The sequence below is a fragment of the Glandiceps talaboti genome, chromosome 9 (assembly GCF_964340395.1).
Source record: "Glandiceps talaboti chromosome 9, keGlaTala1.1, whole genome shotgun sequence".
Taxonomy (NCBI): Eukaryota; Metazoa; Hemichordata; class Enteropneusta; family Spengelidae; genus Glandiceps; species Glandiceps talaboti.
In genome coordinates, this window is record NC_135557.1 from 24763205 (window position 1) to 24789296 (window position 26092).

Below are 26092 nucleotides of genomic sequence, written 5' to 3' on the forward strand. Positions count from 1 at the left end.
GTAAGCATTACAGAGTCAATGTATAAGACAATTGTTTTCGTTTGTTCTGCTTTGTTTGAAGTATACGTTAAAACGCTGAAAGTTTCCATTACTTTCCGAGATTTTGTTTTGCTATTACTGGCGATGCTATAATCATATTATTCTCCAATATTTTTCACCATTTAGCCAGAAAATACTGGTGATCTAAGTGCTGTCACTACTCGTCTAGTAACTCGTAGTGACAATGCCCACTTTAGGTCACTCTTATTTTTCTTGGCTGAACAAAATAAACATTTGAGAATATTTAAACACTGGTGCTCTAGACGGATGTTCGGATGACGGATTTCTACAAATTGACATTACCCCATACACAAAATAACGCACTTGACTGATGGTTAAAAGTTAAATTGGTGTTGCTAGATTCAACGACAGCAGGACGCTGAGACGACACGTTGCATGGGAGAACTTGTACCTTATCAGCCATGGCCAGTGATGTTGAAGCCACTGATCGATCGTTGCTTTCGATCGCAAGGTCATCAGTGGAATTATTTGGACTACTGTAATCCAAACTATTGTACAGGATACCTGACACACCTTTACTCTGAGGAAGTGTTAACTTATTGGTATAAGAACGAACACATTCAGCTTGTATGTACTATTCATATGCTAGATTAGGGGCCCATTTTACCACTGCCAGCCGTGGTAAAATGGGATTTCACCACAGTTATTATCCAATCAGAATGGCACATAGTAGCATGATATAATATAATGTAATATAATCCATATTCAAGTAACCTTATCCATAGATAACTATTCCAACATTTTACACCTGTAGTCTCTCCCGATGGACTTAACATTACAATTGTAGAACGGCACAATAATCACTTTGTTGAAGTGAGGTGTTCAGCAGATGCCAATCCAGCAGTTTCTAGCTTTATGTGGCGAAGTTATGGTGATGGAAATCAGTATGGGAATGGACAAACCTGGCAAGTTGAAGATACTAATCAAGATAATATAATTGACGTATCATGTTTAGCTACTAATATTGTCGGAAGTAATACCGTGAGAGTCGAACTCACAACATATTGTAAGTATAATATTTCTACATAAGTTTTATTCTACTAGGGCAAATTGAATGTCTTTTTATGTCGAACAATTTGAGAACAGAACAACCATTTCAGAACTGAACTGATTTTTTGGTAAAGTTGCATGTTTTGTTAACTCACATAACTCCTCATATCCTTCGATATCACGCATGCTACTGTGGAGCATGTGAGACAAGTGGAAATTCTTGACACTACAGTATATTTTTCCTCATGGCGGATGTCTACTATTGTGACGTTATAATTCACAAGGAAAGGATTGCCAAACAGTCAAATTTTCTGATGTCATGCAAATTAACAGCAGTGTTTTTGAAGAAATCAAACAAGTCTATGTATTGTGTAGTTTGTAAATTAATGATGACCCGTTCTGACATACGGTGCACTGGTGGATGAATGGATGGATGGATGGATGGATGGATGGTTGGTTGGTTGGATGGATGGATGGAAGGCAAACAAGCATGCAGACAGGCCTAGCTATCTGGTCGATAACACATTTTATAACCATTCATCCACCTCTAGATTCTCCTATACTGCCTACCATTGCAATTGTAGAATGGGGAAATAACCACTTTGTTGAGTTGATGTGTTCAACAGATGCCAATCCAGCAGTGACTACATTTATGTGGCGAAGTTATGGTGATGGAAATCAGTATGGGAATGGACAAACCTGGCAAGTTGAAGATATCAATCAAGATAATGTAATTGACGTATCATGTACAGCTACTAATATTGTCGGAAGTAATACATTGCGGATAGAACACACAAAACAATGTAAGTATTACAGAGTCAGTATATATGACAGTTGTGATATATTCTCAATGTGTGTGAATGTGTGTGTTGGTGGGAGTGTCTGTCTGTCTGTCTGTCTGTCTGTCTGCCTGTCTGCCTGCATGCATGTTTATGTATGTATGTATGTATGTATGTATGTATGTATGTATGTATGTATGCATGTATGCCTGCCTGCCTGCCTGCCTGTCTGTCTGTCTGTCTGCCTGCCTGCCTGCCTGTCTGTCTGTCTGTCGCTATGTCACTGTCATAATGTCAATTTATTTGTAAAATATATATTAGTTTTTCATGATATCACGTTCTCTTTTAAATATTTTAAAGTTATTGTTGACGTTTTTGAGAGTTTCAATGTGACATCATTAGTAACATTTCATTAAGTGTGAAATAAATGTATGTAATTATAGGGATTGTAATAGTTTTTGCTTTATTGTTACAATAGTATGTGTGACGACAATACAAAGTTGAATCGTTCTTTTTATGTTTTAGCATCTGCGTCTGTTGTTTACCCATCAACTATTATAATAATTGCCATACATCTGATCTATGCTACAGTCACATCAGATATATTTTGTTTATAATGGACACCTGACCTTTGACCTTTGGGGTAAGTAGTTGACCATATTCGAGAGATATGTAAACTAAGGTCATTATATTTAGATTAAAATAATATTACAGTATAATTAGCATACAATGGCATCACAGGATCATGTCATTTGTTTGTTTATACGATTTGCTATCTTATCAATATTGCTGTTTTGACGACGTGGTGACCATGTGTGTTGTCTATAAAGGTCGATGCGGTACAGTGACTGGCATCATTTAATTGAGCACCAAGTGTGTTGTCTATAGAGGTCGGCTGACATGTCATGTTTTATCTGAACAAATCACTCCTTCATATAGATGTATGAACCCTACACCCAGTATTAAAGCTGATATAGCTGTAACTGGAACGTTTTGTGAAATAGGTTTTTTTTTGGTTTATAGAAATAACCTTCTTCACTGAACGTCATTTGTATCACCTGTAGGTAAATACATTTGTGTAGCTGTACACGTAATATGATTAAATAAATGCCATGATATTGATTTTTGGGTCAGCACCTAAAAATCAGCTCCCCAATGCGATCAAATATTAGTATGTTGATAACTACTTATGAATACAGGTGACCCCTAATTAGCATGTACAATTTATGATCAGTCAATAAAATGTTGGTTGTTTGGTTGGAAACAAATAGAAGTCCAGTTATAGCTAGTGCCGCTTTAAAGTGTTTGTATATATTGTTTACATGACTAATGCCCTGAAATTCAAAGTTCTTTAAATCTCCCGAAACCTCCTCTATGTGGCAGCCTAATCTTCGTCTTTTCGACAAATAAACAATAAAGGTGGATGTTTATCGTCTCTTTCACACAATTCGACAATCTGTTATTTTACCATATATTTAACACTTTATTCGGCCGCCATATTGAAGTTTACGATTATGGTTCGATTTGTATAATTTTGACCTCTATATAAAAATATCTACGGTGACCTTGATTTCTTTTCTGAAGAAAGAAGTCCTTTAAACAAATAGCAAAAAGGTTTACGGTTATTACTATAACGTACGTGTGTGTAAACAAATATTTCTGACATTGTTGAACGTGTCACGTGTTTATAGCATGGTGTAGAAACTACTGAAAAGTCAATATAAATCCACTTTTTTTGTTTTAATGATAATGTGACAACTTTTGATAATGATGGTACGGTAATTATAGATTTATTAGGCAGATAATTGTTGTTATTCTGACTACTAAATTAGCAGAAACCATCGACGTGTTCACTTGCAATAGTAAAATATAATAGTGTCTGTTTTTATTCATCCACAGGTCTTGAAGAAAACTACTAAAAAATGAAGAAAACAACTAAACCCACAATCAACTAAGCATTAATTTATTATCAGGATCTCATCAAATAATGCATCCACTTTAGCTGATCCTTTCCCTTCATGATTATCTTTTACTTTTAAAATAAAATATAAGAGTTTATTCCTTTATTCTTGAAATGTAACGCCACAATAAATTTACACACACACACACACACACACACACACACACACACACATATATATATATATATACATATATATATATATATATATATATATATATATATATATATATATATATAATTATACATATATATATATATATAATTATATATATATATATATATATATATATATATATATATATATATATATATATATATAATTATTTTGTTCGTCTAATTCAGAAAACATTGTTATTTCTTTAAAAAATAAAATATCAATCTGTTTTGTTAACTTACTAATTTCAATGTATTTGTGTGTTCAATAAATGGACACGTCCTACATTGACTCTCTGGGTACTCATACAGGTACAATTGCTTCTTGTAATTACATATACATCTAAATTCATTCCCGAGAAAATAAAAGGCATACTTTTGTCCAATACAGATCAGTTTATTTTGTGTGTTAAATTAATAGAAAACTTAAAAAATGCTACCACCCTTATATTAAATGGAAATTCATCAGTGTTAATATTCACCTATGACCCCTTAGTAGGCTCACATGTCCATTAGGTCACATATACTGAATAGTGGGTCAATCTTTTGACAAAGACTAGAGTGTGCAGTCGAAAATTTCATGTCAAATTTTCAGGTTGTGTTTACAAAAGTAAACATGAATACTATTAAACATTGTTGTCTTTATTTCGATCGTCAAACCATCTACAGGAAAAGAAACATTCCATTTTTAAATTCAGAACATAAACTGTATAGATTAACAATGTGTGAATAGAAGAATACTTACAAACTCTTTAACCCCCCCCTACCCCCCCCCCCCACACACACACTCAACTGAATGGCTAGTTTGCAGTAACCATTAGGATCAAATCGCGTATAGTATAAAGCTTAACGTCTTATCATTTTTTCCCCTGTAATAGTTGTCCTTGAACTTGGAGTTAGTGTATTAGTTAGTGAAAGAATGAGAAGCAATTCTTTCTCTTGGATTTTATGACAAAATATAATAACAAATGAGCATCAATCTCAGGAATGTTGTAGGTAACAATCATAATTTAAAAAAAATGCTGTCTGATATTTTAATTAGACACGTATGTTAAAATTAACACTGAAAATATGCATATACTCTTGAATATCGTTTTAACAATATTGTAACATTTTGAAATGGTAAGCTCTTTTCTGTGATCGAGTATCAATAGCAATGATTTACATGAAATATGTACTACCGCACACTATATCTGGTCCTTTGCCAAATCAGTATTTATCAGTCCTAACAATTGCAGTAGTCACTTGTATTGTCATCTAATTGTAATGCATTAAGTGTATCTGCAAGACTTATAAATGTAGGTCTTTTTGACCCATCTTCTACCCAACATGACGTCATAACATGGTAGCTGAAAGTACAAAAATACAATAATTGGATCAGTAATAGTGGAATTATATCTGTCTGTCTGTCTGTCTGTCTGTCTGTCGCTGTCTGCATATCTGTTTTCTGTCTGTCTGTCTGTCTGTCTGTCTGTCTGTCTGTCTGTCTGTCTGTCTGTCTGTCTGTCTGTCCCTCCCTCCCTCCCTCCCTCTCTCTTTCTTTCTTTCACTCTCACACAACCACACACGTAAACATGCTTGACGTTTAGTGTAATAAAACAATTGTAGCGCAATGCTTTGTCAACAAATTACACAACTAAATATCAAAATACCAAGAATGTGAGAAGTAGGGGATGGTTATATATACCAAAATACGAAGTAGATTATAGACTCTAGGGTGAAAAATCAAATATCATATTGAAAGGTAATGAAGGAAATATTCGGAAGAAGTTCTGGTGAAATCAGTACACGTAACTTACATAGATTCTGGATTTCCCTCTGGATTTGGGAGATGTTTCCCTTCCTTAATCATATCTTGTATTTTGTTGTCAGTAACATTTCCATAAGGTATATCACCTATACAAGATAATTTAAACAAAAAATTACGTGTAGGGGGGGGGGGGGGGGGCATGTAAAATATGTGTTTGACCAAATCCTGAACATACTTTTAATATATTATAATTGTTTCTGTATGTATGTATGTATGTATGTATGTATGTATGTATGTATGTATGTATGTATGTATGTATGACATTATCTCCCATAGTAACTTACCCAATGACATTATCTCCCATAGTAACTTACCTAATGACATTATCTCCCATAGTAACTTACCCAATGACATTATCTCCCATAGTAATACGCCAAAGGACCACACGTCACTTTTAGTAGTGAATGCCGTGCCACTTAGTACTTCAACGGAGAACCATCTTATTGGCAACGAACCCTTTGTAACGAAAGAAAGGTAGTTTAAGACCTGATTTTAAAGTAAGACATTACCAATTCTTTTAGAGAAACAAAAAATCTAATGTCACTGGAAGACTGGTGATTATTCGTAACTAACAAATTGACTAACCGACGCTAATTAACTGACTGACTGGCTGATTGGCTGACTGATTGACTGATTGACTAATTGATTGACTGATTGACTGACTGACTGACTGACTGAACAACCAACCAACGTATAACTAAGACGTCCACATTTTATTACTTTCTGGTGCCTTATCAATGAATTATTGATTGTTTCAGGGAATACTTAACATTTAAGTTTACAAAGTTGAAATGATATACTACAATTTTTGATAACTAAGACTTTGTCATTGTAAATATGAGTATCTGATATTACTTCGATACAGTAAATCGTTTACAACTACATATTAAACTGCATAGAAACTTTAGTAATATTATATACCTTCCTTTTCACACGATATCGATGATCAGAGACAACGAGACTTGAAGAACCAAAACCAGACAACTTACAAACACCTTTGTTATCTACCAATATATTCAATGCACGAAGTTCTCGATGTACTACCTGAAAAATAACAAAATTCAATTTACTCAGACAGACAGACAGACAGACAGACAGACAGACAGACAGACAGACAGACAGACAGATGGAAGAAGCGACAAACACAGACAGACAGACAGACAGACAGATGGAAGAGGCGACAAACACAGACAGACAGACAGACAGACAGACAGACAGACAGACAGACAGACAGTGCTTTCAGACTCACTCTTGAGCTGTACAGACAATATGTATATACCAACATTACATGCTTGTCTCACCTTCTGTTGTTCCATATATCGCATCCCATTGACAACATATATGGCAAGTGATATCAATTCATTGTGTTGATCAATAGTCCGTGGTTCATTTGCTTTGCTTCTTAAATAGTCATACAGACTTCCATTATGCAGGAATTCCATTATAAGATAGGGAGGTGCTAATAGAAATACATACAAATATGGCAGTCAGGATCGATATGGTAACGCCGTGCTAAAGTCTTCTACAACGCATTTCAAGCTCGACTTTCATTTTCTGCCTTTCGTGCCCTCGAACCCATGATACAGAAAACAGCAATACACATTCTTAGCTTCATAATATCAACAATAACAATAAAACAATAACACAAACAAAATACTTGCGATTTAAATTGAAAAGTATACGCACACATAGGTCCATAATTTCAGAATGACATCGTTTTATCTGAATGTTAGTATGTAATTAATATTACAGACTTCAGTTTTTATGGTGAGTTTTGATTTGATATGAAGAATAGTGGCATTACCTTCCTTCGTACAAAATCCAAGTAAGGACATTATGTTTTCATGTTTCGGCAATGACGTCATACACTCTATCTCCTTTTGAAAGTCAGTGACGTCTTGTGGAGTAGATGAAGCTAAGTATAAAATAAAAAAGTGAATAATTACAGATATTTTCTTTGCTTAGCCAAGGAAAATACGACCGACCAATGGGGCCGTGTCACTACTAGTATGAGAATGTGCTGTGACAAACCCCTTAGACCATGGGTATTTGTTTTAGTCGAGTGGATTGAAAATAATATTATTGTAACTGCATAAGTATTATTTATAAGAATTTTGAAAACATAATACCGACTTTGATCATTTTTTTTACTCACGGTTCGAGCACGTGCACCGCATAGGGTATGACGTAGACGTGTGTTGCAGCGACGTGTTGTTGTTCTAGTGATACTTGGCGACAGCATGTACACGAGTACGTATGACGTCGCATCAAGTTTGATGGTTACTGAGTCAGCATCGAAAGTTTGACGTAATGGTAATTTTAACACTTATTCTGCAAAAGTATGTTTCATTGGCTCCTACAATATCTGGCTGTTACAATAGTGGTTGAGAAGCCTGGTAGGGCTGAACAACAAGACGATATATCTTACTATTTAATATTAAATTTCATTCTAACCTTTCAGCATTTTGACAACAACATCACTAACACCGTCCTTTCCACCAATAAACCACGCCTGCGCATTAACAACCATGTTGAAATTCCCTCCTACAAGTACCTCTTTTAGCCATAGTCTGTCTTTTGGAAACTCCATCATCGTGTTAGTTGATTGCTCCTTTGGTCTTTTACAAGTAATACTTTCTGGGTTTTCATATTCTGGTTCAATTGAAAGATTAGCATATCCCTGATCCTCTACGTTGGTCAAAGTTTTGACGTTTAACTGGCAAATAATGTATATGAGTGTCGTACCAGTAAACAAACAAACAAACAAACAAACAAACAAACAAACAAACAAACAAACAAAATAAACACAAATACAGAAGAAAAAAAAATGTGGTTTGAGGTAAAAAATACATGTCTATCCTCTAAATGTATTGTTATTCAGCATGCAGAAGAATAGCCTGTTTGTTTTCAATGAAGTAAAAGGAATGTGTCACCAATCTTGGGATGTTATTATATGACATTGCAGACTCAAATGGAGAACGTTTGGGAGTCTGATTAAAAATTATTTTTCAAAATGTTTGATTGGTAAGGAGAGTGTAAAGATGATTTGAAAGTTACTATGTGGCTTTAGTAAAATGAAATTTAATGTGAAATTCATCAAAGTGAACGAAATCAGAGAATAAAGGAATGGATAGAACTGTAAACAATAACAACTACAAGACCAACAACAACAAAAACAATTAACATATCTTACCTCCATATAAGGAGACGATTGACGAGGTCTTAGTGATTCATATGAAGTGTCCACATCATTTGTTGTATTAGTGTCCTATAAGATGACATATTTCTACATTATAGTTATTTCAAAAATTATACTGTGTACTGAAAATTAGAATTCAATGATAATGTACGATGTACGTTATAAAAAATCTTCTTGTTGTATAGTTGTGAAGCTAGGTTGTAATTATACCAGAGGTCACTAAATTTTATGTTTGTTTAGCCGTTCATTTGTTATTTGGTTAAAAGCAGACTGCTAATATAAAATATTTGATTTTTTTTCAAAATCATACACATATTATAGTGCGACACATGTTGAAACAATCAATACTATGATTTTCGCCGGAGAGTTGCCATTCGAGGATACGAACGAAGGAACAGCGCCATCAATGTTTGGATATACAATAAAAATGTATACCTAAAATGGTCATAAACAAACCACTAACTGTTCACCAATTTGATGCAAATATCGCCAGATGTCTTTTTAAGTAAGCAAGGGTAGAATTACATAAGTGTCGTTATTTGAGATTAAAGTTTATATTATCCTCACATTGTAACTGGCAGAAAAAAAGGGTAAATCGCTTACCTTTCGTAACGATTTTGTCAGTGCACCTCTAGCCCATAACACAGACAGTAGAAGGACACAACACATCAAGATGACAGCTAGAAGACATCCAATGACGATTACAGCAGTATTTTCACACTCACAATTTTCACTAGGAACTGGAGATAAAACGAACATGAATGTGTGTGTCTCCGTGCTTTGTAACAGTTCAATGATTTTTTATATTAACCCATGCTGTGAATGTATTCGTCTGTCTGTCTGTCTGTCTGTCTGTCTGTCTGTATGTATGTGCGCCTGTGTTTGTGTTTGTGTTTGTGTTTGTGTTTGTGTTTGTGTTTGTGTCTGTCTGTGTTTGTTTGTTTGTTTGTTTGTTTGTTTGTTTGTTTGTTTGTGTGTGTGTGTGTGTGTCTGTGTCTGTGTCGGTTTATGTGTCTCTGTGTACTTACTTCGATGATCGTGTTAACATGTCCCAAGTTGGCCACACTGCCAATCCCAAGGGAAATATAATTCAGCAATATTTCGTTGCGACTACCACACCCTTTTCCAGCTGATTATTGAAAACTTTTAACTTGAATACGTCCTACGGGAGCATGGTTCAGACATGTTGCTAACTAAGTAAATACGTTAGTCGGTTTATTAATACTGATGGATTCTATTCTTTATGCCCACTTTTACGTTAATATGTATACACATGTGACACAGGGTGTATGGATGTAAATAAGAATCGTAGACTAATCTCGATATAAAGTGTTTTATATATTAAGCTTATGCATATGAAGTGTACAATTTAATGGGGAAATATCACAAACCTGTACATGGCGTAGTCGATGTCGGTTCCGTAATAGAAGTGGTACTGATTACAGGTTTATCTATGATGAGAGGAGAGAAGGGACCGTTAAATTGTTTGAAGAGATTGGTGGCATAAAACTTGTTAGATAAATCGAAATTAATGAATATATGCTTGCAGTGATCGCCTTGCTTTAAAGATTCTTAAAACAAGAATAACACTTTTAAAGGTTACATTTATGTGAGCAATAACACCAACCATGTTCAATCAGTATATGATTATGGCAGTTTAATATGAAAGTATTCATATCATTTCACGAAAAAATAGAGGCCCTTTGCCGACAAATACCAGGTTGTATAGTGCATGCATGCAGGTGATTTATGGATATTGGAAACGAGACATTACACTCACAGGGTTTATATAGTTTCAATTTCAAAGTATTAGGACTTCCAATTCCATTCTCTGCTGTACATGATACCACAATTTCGCCATCCTGATCGATGTCTTCAACTTGCCAGGTTCGACCTGAACCAGTTTGACCACTATCACCACCATAGCTTACCCATGAATAGGTAATACTGTCTGGATTGGCTGTTGCTACACACTCCACATCAACCAAATAATTGTCATACCATTCAACAATGGCGATGGTATGGATCACAGGAGAATCTGGTAAATAAAATATATAAAATTATACAAAGTGAATTACAAAAAAATGTCCGGGTATCATATGAACAATAATTATGTACTAAACAACAATTTTCAAACATTTCTTTGTTTGAATATTTTCTTTTTTGGGAACAGTTTTTAATATTTCTTTCCATAACATAATATGATACAAATTTAGGAACAAGAGGCAGAGTAGGGAGGTTGTTGTAAGCAACACAATCACACCATACAAGACATACATGTACATACAGATAGGTACAAACTGAGAAGACATGCACATTGTGATGTCTGACATAAAAATCATGAATGGAAAAATTGTAATTGATCCAAATCAAGAAAAGTTCCATTAATCTGAGATGAGAGATGATTTCAAGATTATTAATTGAATATTTTAAGGATGTAGTACAATTGTATGTCAGTAAATAACTAAATACAAAGTATTTCCATGGCGATATCATGTTATTCTGCTGTAGTAACCATTTCTTTTATACAGGATATAACAGTATAGAATAGTTTGGGAATACGCAGGATGATAAAAAATGGTCAGACAAGACAACTGTAAGTATTTAAATTTAAACACTGTACTTACAGGGTTTATTTAGTTCCAATTTCAAAGTATTAGGACTTCCAATACCATTGTCAGCTGTACATGATACATCAATTTCGCCATCCTGATTGATGTCTTCGACTTGCCAGGTTCGTCCTGAACCAGTTTGACCACTATCACCACCATAGCTTACCCATGAATATGTAATACCATCTGGATTGGCTGTTGCCACACACTCCACATCAACCAAATAATTGTCATACCATTCAAAAATGGCGATGGTATGGATTACAGGGGAATCTAGTAAATAAAATATATAAAATTATACAAGGTGAATTACAAAAAATGTCTGTGTATTCACACGAACAATAATTATGTACTAAACAACAATTTTCAGACATTTCTGTTTGAAATATTTTCGTTCTTGTGAACACTGTTTAATATTTATTTTCAACAAAGCTATATGATACAAATTTACATGTATAGGTTTCAATAATAGATGTTAATAGTGAAGGAGTAATACGAAAATATAAAAATGTACTTACGTTCAACATTCAACACTATCTGGTCACTTATTGGGGTAAAAAAATCATGTTGGAATGAAGAACACTTCAGGTTTTTGCCATCATCTGATGAATTAAATGTGTGATTTAAAATACTCGTAGTATCATATAGTTTATTGTTTCCAGAGTTCTCAGTCGTTGTGGATGTACTTGAACTTGTAATGTCAGTAATATCAGTACGGTCATTTTGATCAATTATTTCCCAAATAAGGTCAGCAGCTGGGTTTCCACCAATTGATGTACAAGTGAATTCAAATGGTGACGTTTCACGTACAGTCACTTGTTCATTTGAACTATAACCTTCAATATCTGGGACACCAGATTGTTCTGTAACAGAATGAAGTAAAGAAACTTGGCAAAGTGAGAACAAATAATATAAACTATACATGTGCACTATTTATGTCATTTTCCCAGTTGATCATTTCGTCCTCAGTTTTGTAAAATGGCATTCAATTAGTTGTCTAAAGTATCGTTTTTTTTAATAACAAAATAAACGAATGGATTGGTTGAACAAATCTCGTAATTTGTGTCAGTTTCAGTCAATCCTTTTTGTATACACTGTTCAATAATATCTTGGTTGTATTCTAATCAAAATGATATGTTTAATTTTAAACCGTGTTTGTAAACATCCTTGAAATATTGAAGAAAGTACTTGCAGAGTAGATCTTGATCACTCTTGAAGATTAGATATCACACTGGGATAATGGGCTCTTTTGTGATAATCAGTTTAAGATGACGTAATACCTAAGACAACAAGTCTAGCATGGGGTTCTGTTCGATGATATTCATCAAATGCGTAAAGGACAATGGCCATGCAATGTCAAACAACACTACATAGTACATTTGTACAGACACTGGGAACACACAATTATTGTCATAGTAAAGTTTATCCATACCTAAAACAACAAGTCTGGCATGGGGAGCTGAAGCTCCTTGTTCATCAAATGAATAACACTCATATAGTCCATCTTCAGCGAGACTAGCGGGACCAATGTTGAGTTTGAAGAAATCATGATTGGGTGAATTGGTATCAACAGAATATTTTACATCTCTTCCTGATGACATAACACACGCACCACTAAAGTAACACTGTGCAATCCTGCTCCAAGTGACAGTATTGTCTTCACTAATATCCCAATATATTGAATCAAGGTCATTGTCATTTGCCTTCCAATTAACACTACAGTTGAAGGATGCATATGCATTTTGTGATACATACACTGTATTTGTAGGACCATCTGTTGTTGTTATCTGGGACTGGCAGTTATGGAAGGTTGCTGTGAAAAATAATCGTTAAAATATACAAATTACGGTTACTTTGCAATCGTAAAGCATAATGTTTAGTGCAAAACTATGCGTTATAAGTGTATACACGATCTACGCGTACATACACCATACACGTACATATAAGCATTGGTGAAAAATTGGCATCGAGCATGAAAAGCTGTCCATCACTTAGAATGTTAATGGAGGGAGAGGGGGGGGGGTTATGGACGTCGTAGGCATTCTCGCAAACCATAACTGTTATTTCTCCAGCGACACTACGAAACACCTCTTTGCGATGTGTCTCTTGGATGGTGCCATAAAAGAGGCTGTTGTTTACGACGATGGTAGTAGGCAGTACATACAGATATCAGTCATCGTAATAAACATGCGGATAACCATGTCAATGGGCTGGTAAATACAAACAACATATTGGATATTTCATTAAAAGATTTAATACCAATACGCTTATTTCGACTTATACATCACCTGTCAGCAATTTGTGGAGTCATGATGAGTGAATGATTAGCGTGACCGGCTTTGAATCTACTGGTTGCAGGTTAGAGCCCCGTCGCTGCCTGCTGTTTGTTTCTGAGTGGCTAAAGTCCTTGGGCAAGATTTGAACCACGACTGTGCCTCAGTCAACCCAGCAGTATAATTGGGGACCTGGTAGGATGTAGGTTGCAATGTGAAGGCTTTAATCCTATGCGCCTATAGAGGCTGCAATGGATTGTATGCTCCCGGGGAGTTGAGGAAGACTAAAGGTCCGTTGTGACGTTCTGATCCGAGTCAGGGGTAATAATTACAAAGCGCTTTGAGCACGGCGTGGGAAAGCGCTATATAAGAACCCAACATTATTATTATTTATCTCGCATTCAGATTGGTCAAGAGCCCTCAGTCATGGAAGGTTATGAATGTTTACCCAACAGCAGTGAGTATTTTTATGTCTACTGAACTATATCCATGGTCCTTACCAGTAACATGCTATCATTTATTGTAAACATTAAAAATGTCAAAAACCCTAACCCTAATCGTTGTATCAACAGTGATACGTAGAACTGGTGGCAGCGACGGGATGCCAACGTCACAAAATTAATACGCAGACAATACAATGAGTCGAAGTAAAATGTGACCCTTCCCTAATCCCATTTTCTAAATATGGCTCCCCAGAGAACCGATTTGTAAAACGTGCCCCCCCCCCCACTCCCATCCCCCATCTATTCACTGAAGACTCCCTAAAGATACCAAAATTACCGGAGGGTGAAACGTTTGCTAACTAGACAACACAGAATCACAGAATATTATGTACATTTCTGCACTTTTAATAAAATACTGTACGCAATACAAGGATATTTATTTGAACCTGACTTTGAGTGATACGTAAATAGCAAAAACTACGTCATTACTACAGAGCAAAAGCGCACTCTGATTGGCTGAGATGTAAACAATCACATTGTGTAGTCATCAGAGAGGTGCGCTCGGCTCGACAGTAACGCGGAAGTGATTATATTTTGGACCAGTATTTGACCTTTAATAATGAATTCGTAGTCGTAGGTGACGCATAGATATGTTATTTGTCAAATACTGTTCCACATCTTGTACTATGTCCCTCAGTTTTCCAACGGCTCTCCGTTATATACTGAAAAAAATGACATCTCCAAGCAAGATATGGAACAGTCTTGGCAAATAACATATACAAGTCTGCAAATATATCTAAACCATCAGTTAACAGTGAAGAAAGGACGTGGGTAATTTCATTACATTGTATTCCTGTGGATTATCATTGGAGATGACACTGATTGTACACTATACAGTTTACCTACACGTGTGATTCAATTAGTATCTATGTGATAGCCCTACATAAGTTCTAAGGAAGTCACAAGGTCGTTTGTTGAAATGATCCCAGTAAAAAAAAGAGTACTACCGCATACTGGTCCACTGAAATATCTCTATAGACATTTGTTGTAATGCAATCAAAATACATCCGCCACATATATACAAATGATACCAACAATCCGTTATGAGTGTAAGTACACATACCACTACCTGTACGATCGATGATAGCTCCTTAATTGCAAAAAAAGTTTACATGCCATTGTGTCGGACGGTACCTTTCCTTACAAACTACATTAATTGTTACACATAAAGTAATATATAAGCAACAGCTTACCATACAGGATCAGGGCAATGCGAAACATGTTGAGCGCCATATTCACATGACCAAATTTTATTATGTTATTTCCTGCTTCGGAGCAACATGTAAAATCAGAATATGTAAGAGCGCCAACTACGACCAAGTTTTGCAATTAATAGACATACAGCAAGCAGATCGAAAGTTTAGTATGATTTTGAAGGGCCAGGCTTGTAAGAATTCGAAACACACACACACACACACACACACACACACACACACACACACACACACACACACACACACACACACACACACACACAATTAACGTAGCGACAGCAAGCGAGAATTTTGTGTCATATGCTAATTCCATGGTTGGGGATCTTAGACGTTCAATATTCATGACCATAGTCTATCGCATAGACATTAGACACCTAGGCCTGATATTTGTATCAGTGACAAACGAAAGCTTATTATCATTCAAAGAAAGCTTAAAGTTGTTGGGGGATGACAACCATACAACCATAATGTTCGATACCGTAAATCTCGCAAACATGAATAAGCTTTTGTAAACCCTTGCTTGAGGGGCTGAAGACAATTAAATCATCGGAATATGAAGTGTGATTCAAAAGTCTACTACTAAGCAGACATCTAACCTTATAAGAACAAAAACGATGTCTCAGCTTATCAATGTAAACATTAAAAAAACGTGGATACCCCCCCCCCCGGCGAAAGTCATTAATTAAGAACAGTGAAGGTTGACGAGACGGCAGCTCCCCAGTTAACACACACTTGGTGAGATCTATACCAAAATACTATCAAACGAACAAAAATTACAGGAACTCCTCTTGAAAAGCTTTTTAAAAAGTGACCAGTGATTAACTAGGGCGCGTGAAGGTTTGTATATAGTCCAGATACACAATGCAATTTGTAAGATGCGACCAGTTTATTTTCAATTTAGTCTATTGTTTCACATGTGCTTAGGCCCTACCAACAAAAGTAATGGTCTTCTGGTGTACGTATGTCAAATTATCGTGAATAGCCACACACCGTACATGGCTTCCAAAACAATTCTATAGCGCCGAACCATACAGCTTTTCGAATTGAACGACTTTAAAGACATGCGTTAGATGTTTTTGCTAAACAGTGCAATTCCATTCATAAGACTCAGTAATAGCAGTCATGCATTATGTTAAACTTATCACAGAACTCTGTTTTGTTTTAATTTTACGAAGCAAATGCCGTTACAAGAATTTGAAATTCGATTGTATACTAGTAATTAATACCATGTGATAATGACGTAACAAGTAGCTGTTGTCCATTGTTTGAATGGTGGCGTGTGCTGTTGGGCTGCACAGTGGGTTTCTTTCAGATCGCAATTGAACGAAACTATAACTTGAAGGTAAAGTTCAGAAACAAGACCATTTCCGCATTACTTGAGTATGAATCAGGAAAAGGAAGTCATATCACAGACGTTCTAAACACCCTGAATTTTCGTCACAGAGGTACGTGTACATTGTATGCAGTTGTAAACATTCACGAAGCCAAACAAATGTAAATTTGGGAGTGCCAGTGCGCTTTGCATCATGGGACTTTGACGTCACTCAACAAGCGAGGGTTAGTGTGGCTTAGTGCTCAGACTCCGGCAGTTCATAATTTAAACGCGCATTATAACGTTTATTTTACAGGATTGGCAGCATACTAGAAACATAACCCAATTGCTTATTTGTGTTGTGGTGGATTTATTGTCAAGAACATCATATCTAAAATGATTGTGAGGAATTTACGTGTGGCTACAGCGGCGATACTGATCACCTGGTCGGCAGGTAAGTGAAACATTTTGAATGTTACGTCGTGTTGTGTGTGACTGTACACTGTTATAGGGTGTGTACTTGTATAGTTTAGCCCGGTAATATCCCAAGTATGTACGTACTAATGACATTAGTTATGCTGCCTTTGAGTCACGTTGGTTGTTTGTAAATTCAAAATGATTGTGTATGTACCATTTTTTGTGTTTATTATAAAACAGAACGTCACGGTGCCAATGCCCGAGTTTTCCCCTGATCTGCATAAACTTGTACAGTGTGGATAACAGACATACAATGTACTCATCACTATATATCCAAGCCTCTAAACGTTTACAATAATACTTGATTTTTACCATACCAATCACAGTACACTGCAAAATCTCGAATACTTGCTCCAAAATCATTCATAGCCTGGTCCACAGGTACTCAATCAATCTGTATGATTTTAAACAAAAATATATATGGTGAATAAGACTTACTTACCAACATATATATTTTTTAAATCATACAGATTGATTCGAGTACATGTGGCCTGGACATTCAATTTACTCTTGTCTTGGAAAAGTATGCATGTGTGTGTGGTGGGGGTGGGGGGTGGGGTGAGGTTTATCATTTTGATGTTCTTATAACTACACCAAAGCTACCAGTACAGTGTGTGTGTGTGTGTGTGGGGGGGTGATGATGGGCCACAGAATTAAAGCTTGAAGTGCTTTGGTGCCATGCATTCTGTTATTATTCATTTAACTTATTTTAGTCTCAAACCAAATATTTTTTTTATAAACCTTCCAAACAATTCACAAATACAATGTCTTTACAGCTCTTTCTTATTGTATTTGACCTACCAGAAATGGATGTACATGTATAATATTTTGAAAATAATGTTATATCTTTTCTTTCCTGTACAGTTTTCCATAACTGCCAGTCCCAGACAACAACAACAGTTGGTCCTACAAATACAGTGTATGTATCAAAAGATGCATATGCATCCTTCAACTGCAGTGTTAATTGGAAAGCCGATGATGATCTATATGATTCAATATTTTGGGAAATTAGTGAAGATGATGGTGACACTTGGAACAGGGTTGCACAGTGTTACTATAGTGGCACATGTGTTATAACACGAGATCTTGAGTCAGCGTATTCTGTTGATAGTAATTCACCTAATGATTTCTTCAAACTCAACATCGGTCCTGCTAGTCTTGCTGAAGATGGACTGTATGAGTGTTATTCATTTGATGAAAAAGCAGCTTCAGCTCCCCATGCCAGACTTGTTGTTTTAGGTATGGATAAACTTTACTATTACAATAATTGTATGTTCCCAGTGTCTGTACAAATGTACTATTGTTTTACATTGCATGGCCATTGTCCTTTTCTGTACTCAAATTTGTGAGTGTTAAGTCTTTACTGACTGACTGACTACAATTTACAACTGTCATTGCGTTCACTTAATTACAAATTCAAAAATGACTCAGAGAACCATGTTTTTATAAGATGCATGAAAGGGTTGAAAACAAAAATAAGTATATATGCCCTATTCAGTCTCAGTCTAAATTTATGTATTGAACATAATATTATTAACTAAGTTAAAATAGTATTTTTGGAATGTAGTTTGACATTTTTAGCACAACTGAACTGATAAGGTTCAGTCCTGCTATACACATGGCAAAGTTTGTGTGTGTGTGTGTGTGAACAACTTAAAGTCAAAAACCACTGGAGCGATTGCCATGGCATTTGGTTTGTGTATTACCTTGGGTGTCAAGTTGGGAAATTGTTCAAATCAAAATGATCTTACCACAAGTGTGTCGTTCAGGTAAAAAATCATGATTTTTGGTCCAAATACTTAAACTCCAAAACTACTTAACCGATCGATCTGAAATTTGGATTGAATGTTCGTAGAGGTGTTTAGATTAAGAATTGTTCATGACATGATCCCATCAGTGATATGCAAATTAATGCTAAAAATGTGTCTTTTTTTCAAAAATCTATATTTCCAAAAGTACTGAGCAGATTAGGCTGAAATTTGGTGGGGGCATTCTTAGGGATAGATTAAGGATTGTTCATGACATGATGATCATTTTTAGAATGCAGTTTGATTTGAAGACTTTTTTTTTTTTGTATCTATGGTTGTTTGTTATCTCAATATCTTGTCAATTTCAGTGACCAGTTATTCATCAATTTTGTTTTCAGAACAATCCAGTGTCCCAGATATTGAAGATTATAGTTCAAATGAAGAAGTGATTGTACGTGAAACGTCACCATTTGAATTCACTTGTACAGCAACTGGTGGAAACCCAGCTGCTGAACTTATTTGGGAAATAATTGATCGAAATGACCGTACGGATATTACTGACATTACAAGTTCAAGTACATCCACAACGACTGAGAACTCTGGAAACAATAAACTGTATGATACTACCAGTATTTTAAATCACACATTTAATTCATCAGATGATGGCAAAAACCTGAAGTGTTCTTCATTCCAACACGAAAGTTTTACTCCAATAAGTGACCAAATAGTGTTGAATGTTGAACGTAAGTACATTTTTACATTCTTGTATTACTTCTTCACTGTGAAATCTTTTTTTTGAAAACTAAACTGTTTATGTGATACATGCAAATTTGTATCATATTGCTTTGTTGGAAGGAAATTTTAAAAAGTATTTACAAGATGGAAAATATTTTCAAACAGAAATGTCTGAAAATTGTTGTTTGGTACATAATTATTGTTTGTGTGAATACGCAGACATTTTTTGTAATTCACCTTGTATAATGTTATATATTTTATTTACCAGATTCTCCTGTGATCCATACCATCGCCATTGTTGAATGGCATGACAATTCTTTGGTTGATGTGGAGTGTGTAGCAACAGCCAATCCAGACAGTATCACCTATTCATGGGTAAGCTATGGTGAGATTGATGGTGGTCAAACTGGTTCAGGGCGAATCTGGCAAGTCGAAGACATCGATCAGAACAACAAAATTGATGTATCATGTACAGCTGACAATGGTATTGGAAGTCCTAATACTTTGAGATTGGAACTAAATAAACCCTGTGAGTACAGTGTCTAATTTTAAATATTTACAGTTGTCTTGTCTGACCATTTTTTATCATCCTGCGTATTCCCAAACTATCCTATACGGTTATATCCTGTATAAAAGAAATGGTTACTTCAACAGAATAACATGATATCGCCATGGAAATACTATGTATTTAGTTATTTACTGACATACAATTGTACTACATCCTTAAAATATTCAATTAATAATCTTGAAATCGTCTCTCATCTCAGATTAATGGAAATTTTCATGATTTGGATCAATTATAATTTTTCCATTCATGATTTTTATGTCAGACATCACGGTGTGCATGTCTTCTCAGTTTGTACCTATCTGTATGTATGTATGTCTTGTAAGGTGTGATTGTGTTGCTTACAACAACCTCCCTATTCTGCCTCTTGTTCCTGAGACTAAATAATTCCATTTTGTTTGTTCTTCATTTTATTTGAATTTATGATCATTTTCCCTGTACTTTCACTTCAGTGAATATTTGCACCTTCTAAGTTCTAGCCACAAAGCACAGATGATACAGTTACATAATAATCTATACATGTAGTAGTATATCATAACATAATGGTATCCATATACATCATGTACTCCCATCTATTACATACACAATATGAAATTTTGTAGATCTATGTAGATAATTTCCAAATTTGTGGAATGAAACGTTGAGATTTTTTGAGATATTAACATTTAAATTTAACTTAAATTAGAGGTCAGATTGGTTTCGTTGTTGCTAAGATACCATCCAATCAGATCTGAATGCAATGTATCATTTTGTTGTAAATAACACTGAAAATTTTCCATCAAATTGTTGTAGCTATAGCAACAGGTGGTTGAAGTATACATGTTACTACAACACACCAAGTAATGTACATAAAGTTGTAGGGTTAGGGATTTTACCATGATCGTCTTTGGAACACGTCTTTCATTTACCAATGGACTTTAATGTAAAAAATATACTGTATGAAAGGATTGATAAGCACTAGTGTGTCCTCTAAGCCAACTTGACATGCCACTGACACTCACAATTTCTCGTGACACATCAAAATTTAGTGTTCCCCTCTCTCTTACTATGTGGTGACTCATTAGAGGGCACACTGGTAAGCACTAATGAAACCTATTGTAGATATCTTGGTCAAACCATTGTTTGGCTATATACCTCATGGCCGACTTTCTTACATCCGATGACTAGTAACCCTTTACAAAATTACACTTGACAACTCTCTCTAGCAGAATTCCAGAACAAAGCAGGAAACGGAAAATTAGGAAATGATAACAATAATGCCTAAGGTGTAATTCAGATAGTTATAGAACCTATTTCCTGTTTGAATTTTCTAACTCTTTTCCTGATCAGTTTCCCTAATTAGCCTGGAAATGAATAGTCTAGATAATGTCATATTCAGTCAAACACTTGATTGATTACACAGGGTTATTATTAAAGCCTTGCAGGTTCAACTGTTATTAGATTTTAATAGATTCACACTGACTAACTGCTGTCAGATTTAGTAAATTTACTGACTAAGTTTCATGTGAATAAGACATTGTATATATTCAGCCAGGCATAAAGTGTTTTCTTAACTCCTCTACTTGTACAGGTTGAAAACTTTGAATTAACCTAAAATTGTGCTTTGTGTTATTGTAAGTGAAATATGAACCATGACAATACCGTACAAGGTTTATTTTGTGACATTTTTCCAAGCAAAACTAAGCTGTGTATTATTATAGGCATGACATTTAACACTCATTGTGTGAACAGTGTAGTGTTTGCATGACTTTTGTTTGTCACACCACTTGTAGTTTGAAGTAGCATTGCACAGTTTGAAACATTTTGAAATTTTATTAAAACGCGAGTTCAAATTTGACCATGAACATTAGAAAACTGGTACCAAACTCACACACCTTTGAAAGAAAGATACATGTTCTGCACATGTCATTGTCAAGATCTGTAGCATTGGTAAGCTCTACGTACTCTGCCAAGTTTTCACCAATGTCGTACTACCCTAGATTGTAATGGGCCTGTTATACTGTACACAAGAGTCAAACATAATGATACACATATAGAGAATATGAATTCTACTTCCATGGACCCATCTATAAATTAGGATCACTTGGAAGTCCAGATTGTTCACCTTGATTTTCAAAATCATTTCATAATACTCTCTAGTCTGTTGTGATGTCATAACATCCATTGCTAAACTGTGTCACTCTAATCACCACCATTAATATACAATGTATCATTCCAGCTACAATTCAAACTGAACAAGAATAGCTACTTGAACTTTGACCTGAATTCTCCATTGCCTAATTCATTTACAGTCCCTTAAAATAGACCAAAACACTGCAGAATTTTGAGAAGTGTTGGTATTTCATTTATGTCAAGTGCAGTTGATACCAGTAATCCCAATCAGAGAATGTATTTATAAAGAAAGTCTAACTTAATTAGTGATTTACTTATGACAATTAGATGTAATTAAAATACTAAATCAGCTGTAAAAATGCCACAGCTTTTTTTTAACCTAATTATTTCCTGTGAATCAGACCAAGTCTATGAAGCCATACAAATACCTCTTGTGTGTGTGTGAAAACAAAGTTGGTTAATTTGCATAACTGTGTTGGTGCCTTGGTGCCACAGTGTGTTGACACATTCTATCTCAATGAGTCTAAGGTGTGTTTGCATTATAATGAGGTAGTGCTAATGGTGTTAAAATTTTGGACATTGTACTCTACCCTTTATGTCTGTAAATTTTGAACTATTTCAGTATTTTGTCAGACTTGTGCCTCAAAAAGCTAGTGAGTACTGTACCAGAGTTTCCCTAATTAATACTGTTTAGTCAGACTTGTGTTTTAAAAAACTTGTGAGTTACTGAATTCCCTAACTAATACTATTTGGTTACACTTGTGTTTTAACAAGCGTTCCCCAACTATTTGGCTGTAGCTTAGTATTTTCAAAGGCTAGTTATCAGTTCAAATCTACCTAAGTTCCCCAACTATTTGGTCAGGAGGTAAAACCATAGATGTATTAGGGGAGATAATACATCCATGGTAAAACCTACCTGAGTTCCCCAGCTATTTTATAGGGCTTCTCACCAAAAACTTATGGAACAAGATATACAAATCTATGCCTTTTTAAAAATCCATTTTGTTTTCATGCCTCCAAACCTGAGACATTAATTAGATGTAAATTTATGCCAAACACAGCTTACATACACTAAATGACACCAGGTTTGCTGTAGGTGTCAATAGGAACAAGTAATTAATCATCCTTGGTCTTCAACAGAACTATTGTTCCACACATAGTAGTTTCCTGTATTGTCATGTTTCTTGGGAATGTCTCTGAAAATGCCTAGATTATACATGCTGTGAATGGTATAGAAACTGTGCTAACAATGACCAGTACTAAATCTAACAAGCTGTACAGATATTGTATTCAAGTTACCTAGCCATACCCTAGGTGTAAAACTAATACATGTTAGTGAAAGTTTTACCAGATTCATAAATACCTATCCCTGGGTTTCAGCTAAAAAATAACAATGAATGTACATTTAATGGGAAATGAGACAGCATGTTTGTACTGTTGTAGGATGCCATTGTTTACATTACATTTGATACAGGGCCAAGTTAAATAGTGTATTCTGTTCTTCTCAAACAGTAGCTAAATTAATCATACATGAACTTGACAAAGAAATGCAGATTAGGCTAATGTAAGCTAGTTAGGGCATGTATTGCACAGGGTTACAAAAACCTAGCTGTTACTCATACAAACAAGATGATATATGTTTTGTCATGTGATCAACTGTTTATGTCACATGATTTATTATCTGTTACATTGGCAAGTCAAACAGCTGTGAATCTTACAAGACTAATGTATGTGTTGGGTTTGGGAGTATTAAATATGTGATCGTGACAGATACATCCAACAGCTGGTCTAATTATCAACATTAACATCAACATATGCACAACAGTTGTTTCCAAAGATTATAAATCATTCTGTTTCCTGAACCATATTTTAATAGTGGTATCAAGGTTGTCTGTCGGCATATTATTGTTAATATTATTAGTTTGATCTGAAAAGTATGTGTGTGTGTGTGTGTGTGTGTGTGGTGGGGGGGGGGGGGTGTCACAGACCATGTGGGTTTCCAGACTAGGTTGTAACACAATACTGTTGGGTAATGTACTCTTTACAAAGTTTAAAAACCATGCAAAGATCCCCAAGTAAATCCACAATGTCATGGTCAAATTAATAAACTAATTATAGCCCCCCCCCCCCCTTTTTAAAATGTTAAAATGACAAATCTGACTGACAAGTAGGGTTTGTGTGATGAGAAATATGTTTGTCGGAAAGGTGTACAAAGAGTGAACAAACATCCTGGCATCCACAGAAACACTGACAGCAAAGTCCAGTCATCCACAGCAACACTGTCAACAGTATACATGACATATATGACATCATTTAAACTAATATCCTGGCATAAATCCAACCAGTAGACTTTAATGAGTGATGAATACATAAATACATCATCTGTGAGCTAATGTTCCAGATAGGAGTACCAAGAAACAACTGGTATAAGACTGATAAAATAAACAAGTCATTATCTTAAATCTAATCCACACCTTGTAATTATGACAAAACATATCTCTAGAGTTCAGCCTGGTCCTAGCTTAGATCTACCTCAGTCCTGTGGTATACTATCATATCACCTCAAGATTTGACGTCATACATATCTCTAGAATTCAGTCTGGTTCTAGCTTAGTTAAACTTCAGTCCTGTGGTATCATATCACCCCAAGATTTGACGTCATCGATAGCACTTAGACTAATCTAGTTCCTGGTTTAAATAGTATTGACAACAATAGATTTCCAGTGAATTGACTCATCATAGTGACATCCGTTCACAAGAACAACTGGTATGCAACAGACAAAATATTATCATAAATTTGCAATCTAACCCACACACAGTATAAGTTAACAGTGACAGCTTGTACTCGTACTTGCACCAGTTAATGTCAGAGTTCAGTCTAGTTCCTGGTTTAAATATTAATTAATATAAAGAATGACGACATCACTAAATTTAGAGTATATATCCTTTCTAGTATGAACTCAACTAAAGTGTGACCTCTGCATAAGGATATGTTTAGTCTGGAAAATATGTATCTGCAATTTTAAAGAATTAGTGAGATAGTGTTCCATTGATTTACTACCTGTACAACTTGGATTACTACTAGGTATTTCAAGTGAAAATTAAGGAAGTGAAAAGTTGGAAATGTTTGTCATTCCCCACTCTCATTATAGAAAGACAAATTCTCTGTTTCAAACCTGATGAAAATCCGTTCACCTGTTCCGGAGATATGGGCCAACAACTCGATATAATATCCCATTACATGTATGATGAACTATTGTTTGACAACAATATGACTTATGGTGTCCCATACTGTTATTTTTTTTATTGAATATTTCCTGAAAATGATAAAAATGAAAATTGTTCCAACTTACTGTCAGTTATTGATTGCATTGAAACCTTCCTGTGTTGTTTTATAAAGTTATTCATGAAGGCAAGTCACATTTTCTACACAATGGTAACATCCTTTATTTACTATTTCATAATACTTTATTTGTACTCTTTCGATACTAGCTAAATTAATGTAGTTTCCAGGAAAGAAGGAATTGACACAGCCTTTCTAAAGGCAGCCATACAAATACTAGCTGATGTAAGTTTCCAGGAAAGAA

General features: G+C 35.1%; 2 protein-coding genes across 4 annotated transcripts in view; one reads left to right on the forward strand and one right to left on the reverse strand.

Moving 5' to 3' along the window:
* Positions 1 to 4244: 4244 nt before the first annotated feature.
* LOC144440020 (uncharacterized) lies at positions 4245 to 15575 on the reverse strand. Its single transcript, XM_078129248.1, has 15 exons — positions 15536 to 15575; positions 12999 to 13379; positions 12085 to 12429; positions 11582 to 11839; positions 10735 to 10992; positions 10346 to 10405; positions 9558 to 9694; positions 8949 to 9023; positions 8210 to 8471; positions 7560 to 7670; positions 7057 to 7214; positions 6677 to 6799; positions 6100 to 6211; positions 5745 to 5841; positions 4245 to 5294 (listed from the first exon to the last, which is right to left on the reverse strand). The coding sequence occupies exons 1-15, from the start codon at positions 15573 to 15575 to the stop codon at positions 5171 to 5173; spliced, it is 2541 nt and encodes an 846-aa protein (XP_077985374.1). The 3' UTR covers positions 4245 to 5170.
* Positions 15576 to 17100: 1525 nt separating this feature from the next.
* Positions 17101 to 26092, forward strand: part of LOC144439730 (cell adhesion molecule 3-like) — a 45399-nt gene continuing 36407 nt past the window's right edge. For all 3 annotated transcript variants that reach the window (XM_078128965.1, XM_078128966.1, XM_078128967.1), the window contains exons 1-4: positions 17101 to 17322; positions 18210 to 18584; positions 19492 to 19836; positions 20097 to 20357. In XM_078128965.1, the coding sequence (XP_077985091.1) occupies positions 17265 to 17322; positions 18210 to 18584; positions 19492 to 19836; positions 20097 to 20357 (1039 nt within the window). In that variant the 5' untranslated portion in view covers positions 17101 to 17264. The remainder of the gene's footprint in view (positions 17323 to 18209; positions 18585 to 19491; positions 19837 to 20096; positions 20358 to 26092) is intronic.

What these genes read in the sequence shown, in the direction of transcription:
- LOC144440020 (XM_078129248.1), bottom strand. Translation starts at nt 15,575, where the DNA reads ATGGCGCTCAACATGTTTCGCATTGCCCTGATCCTGTATG. An exon ending in TGACAAAATCGTTACGAAAG is followed by an intron (nt 9,024 to 9,557) that starts GTAAGCGATTTA and finishes GTCATCTTATAG; the next exon opens with GACACTAATACAACAAATGA. An exon ending in TGGATTTTGTACGAAGGAAG is followed by an intron (nt 7,215 to 7,559) that starts GTAATGCCACTA and finishes TATTTCTATTAG; the next exon opens with CACCTCCCTATCTTATAATG.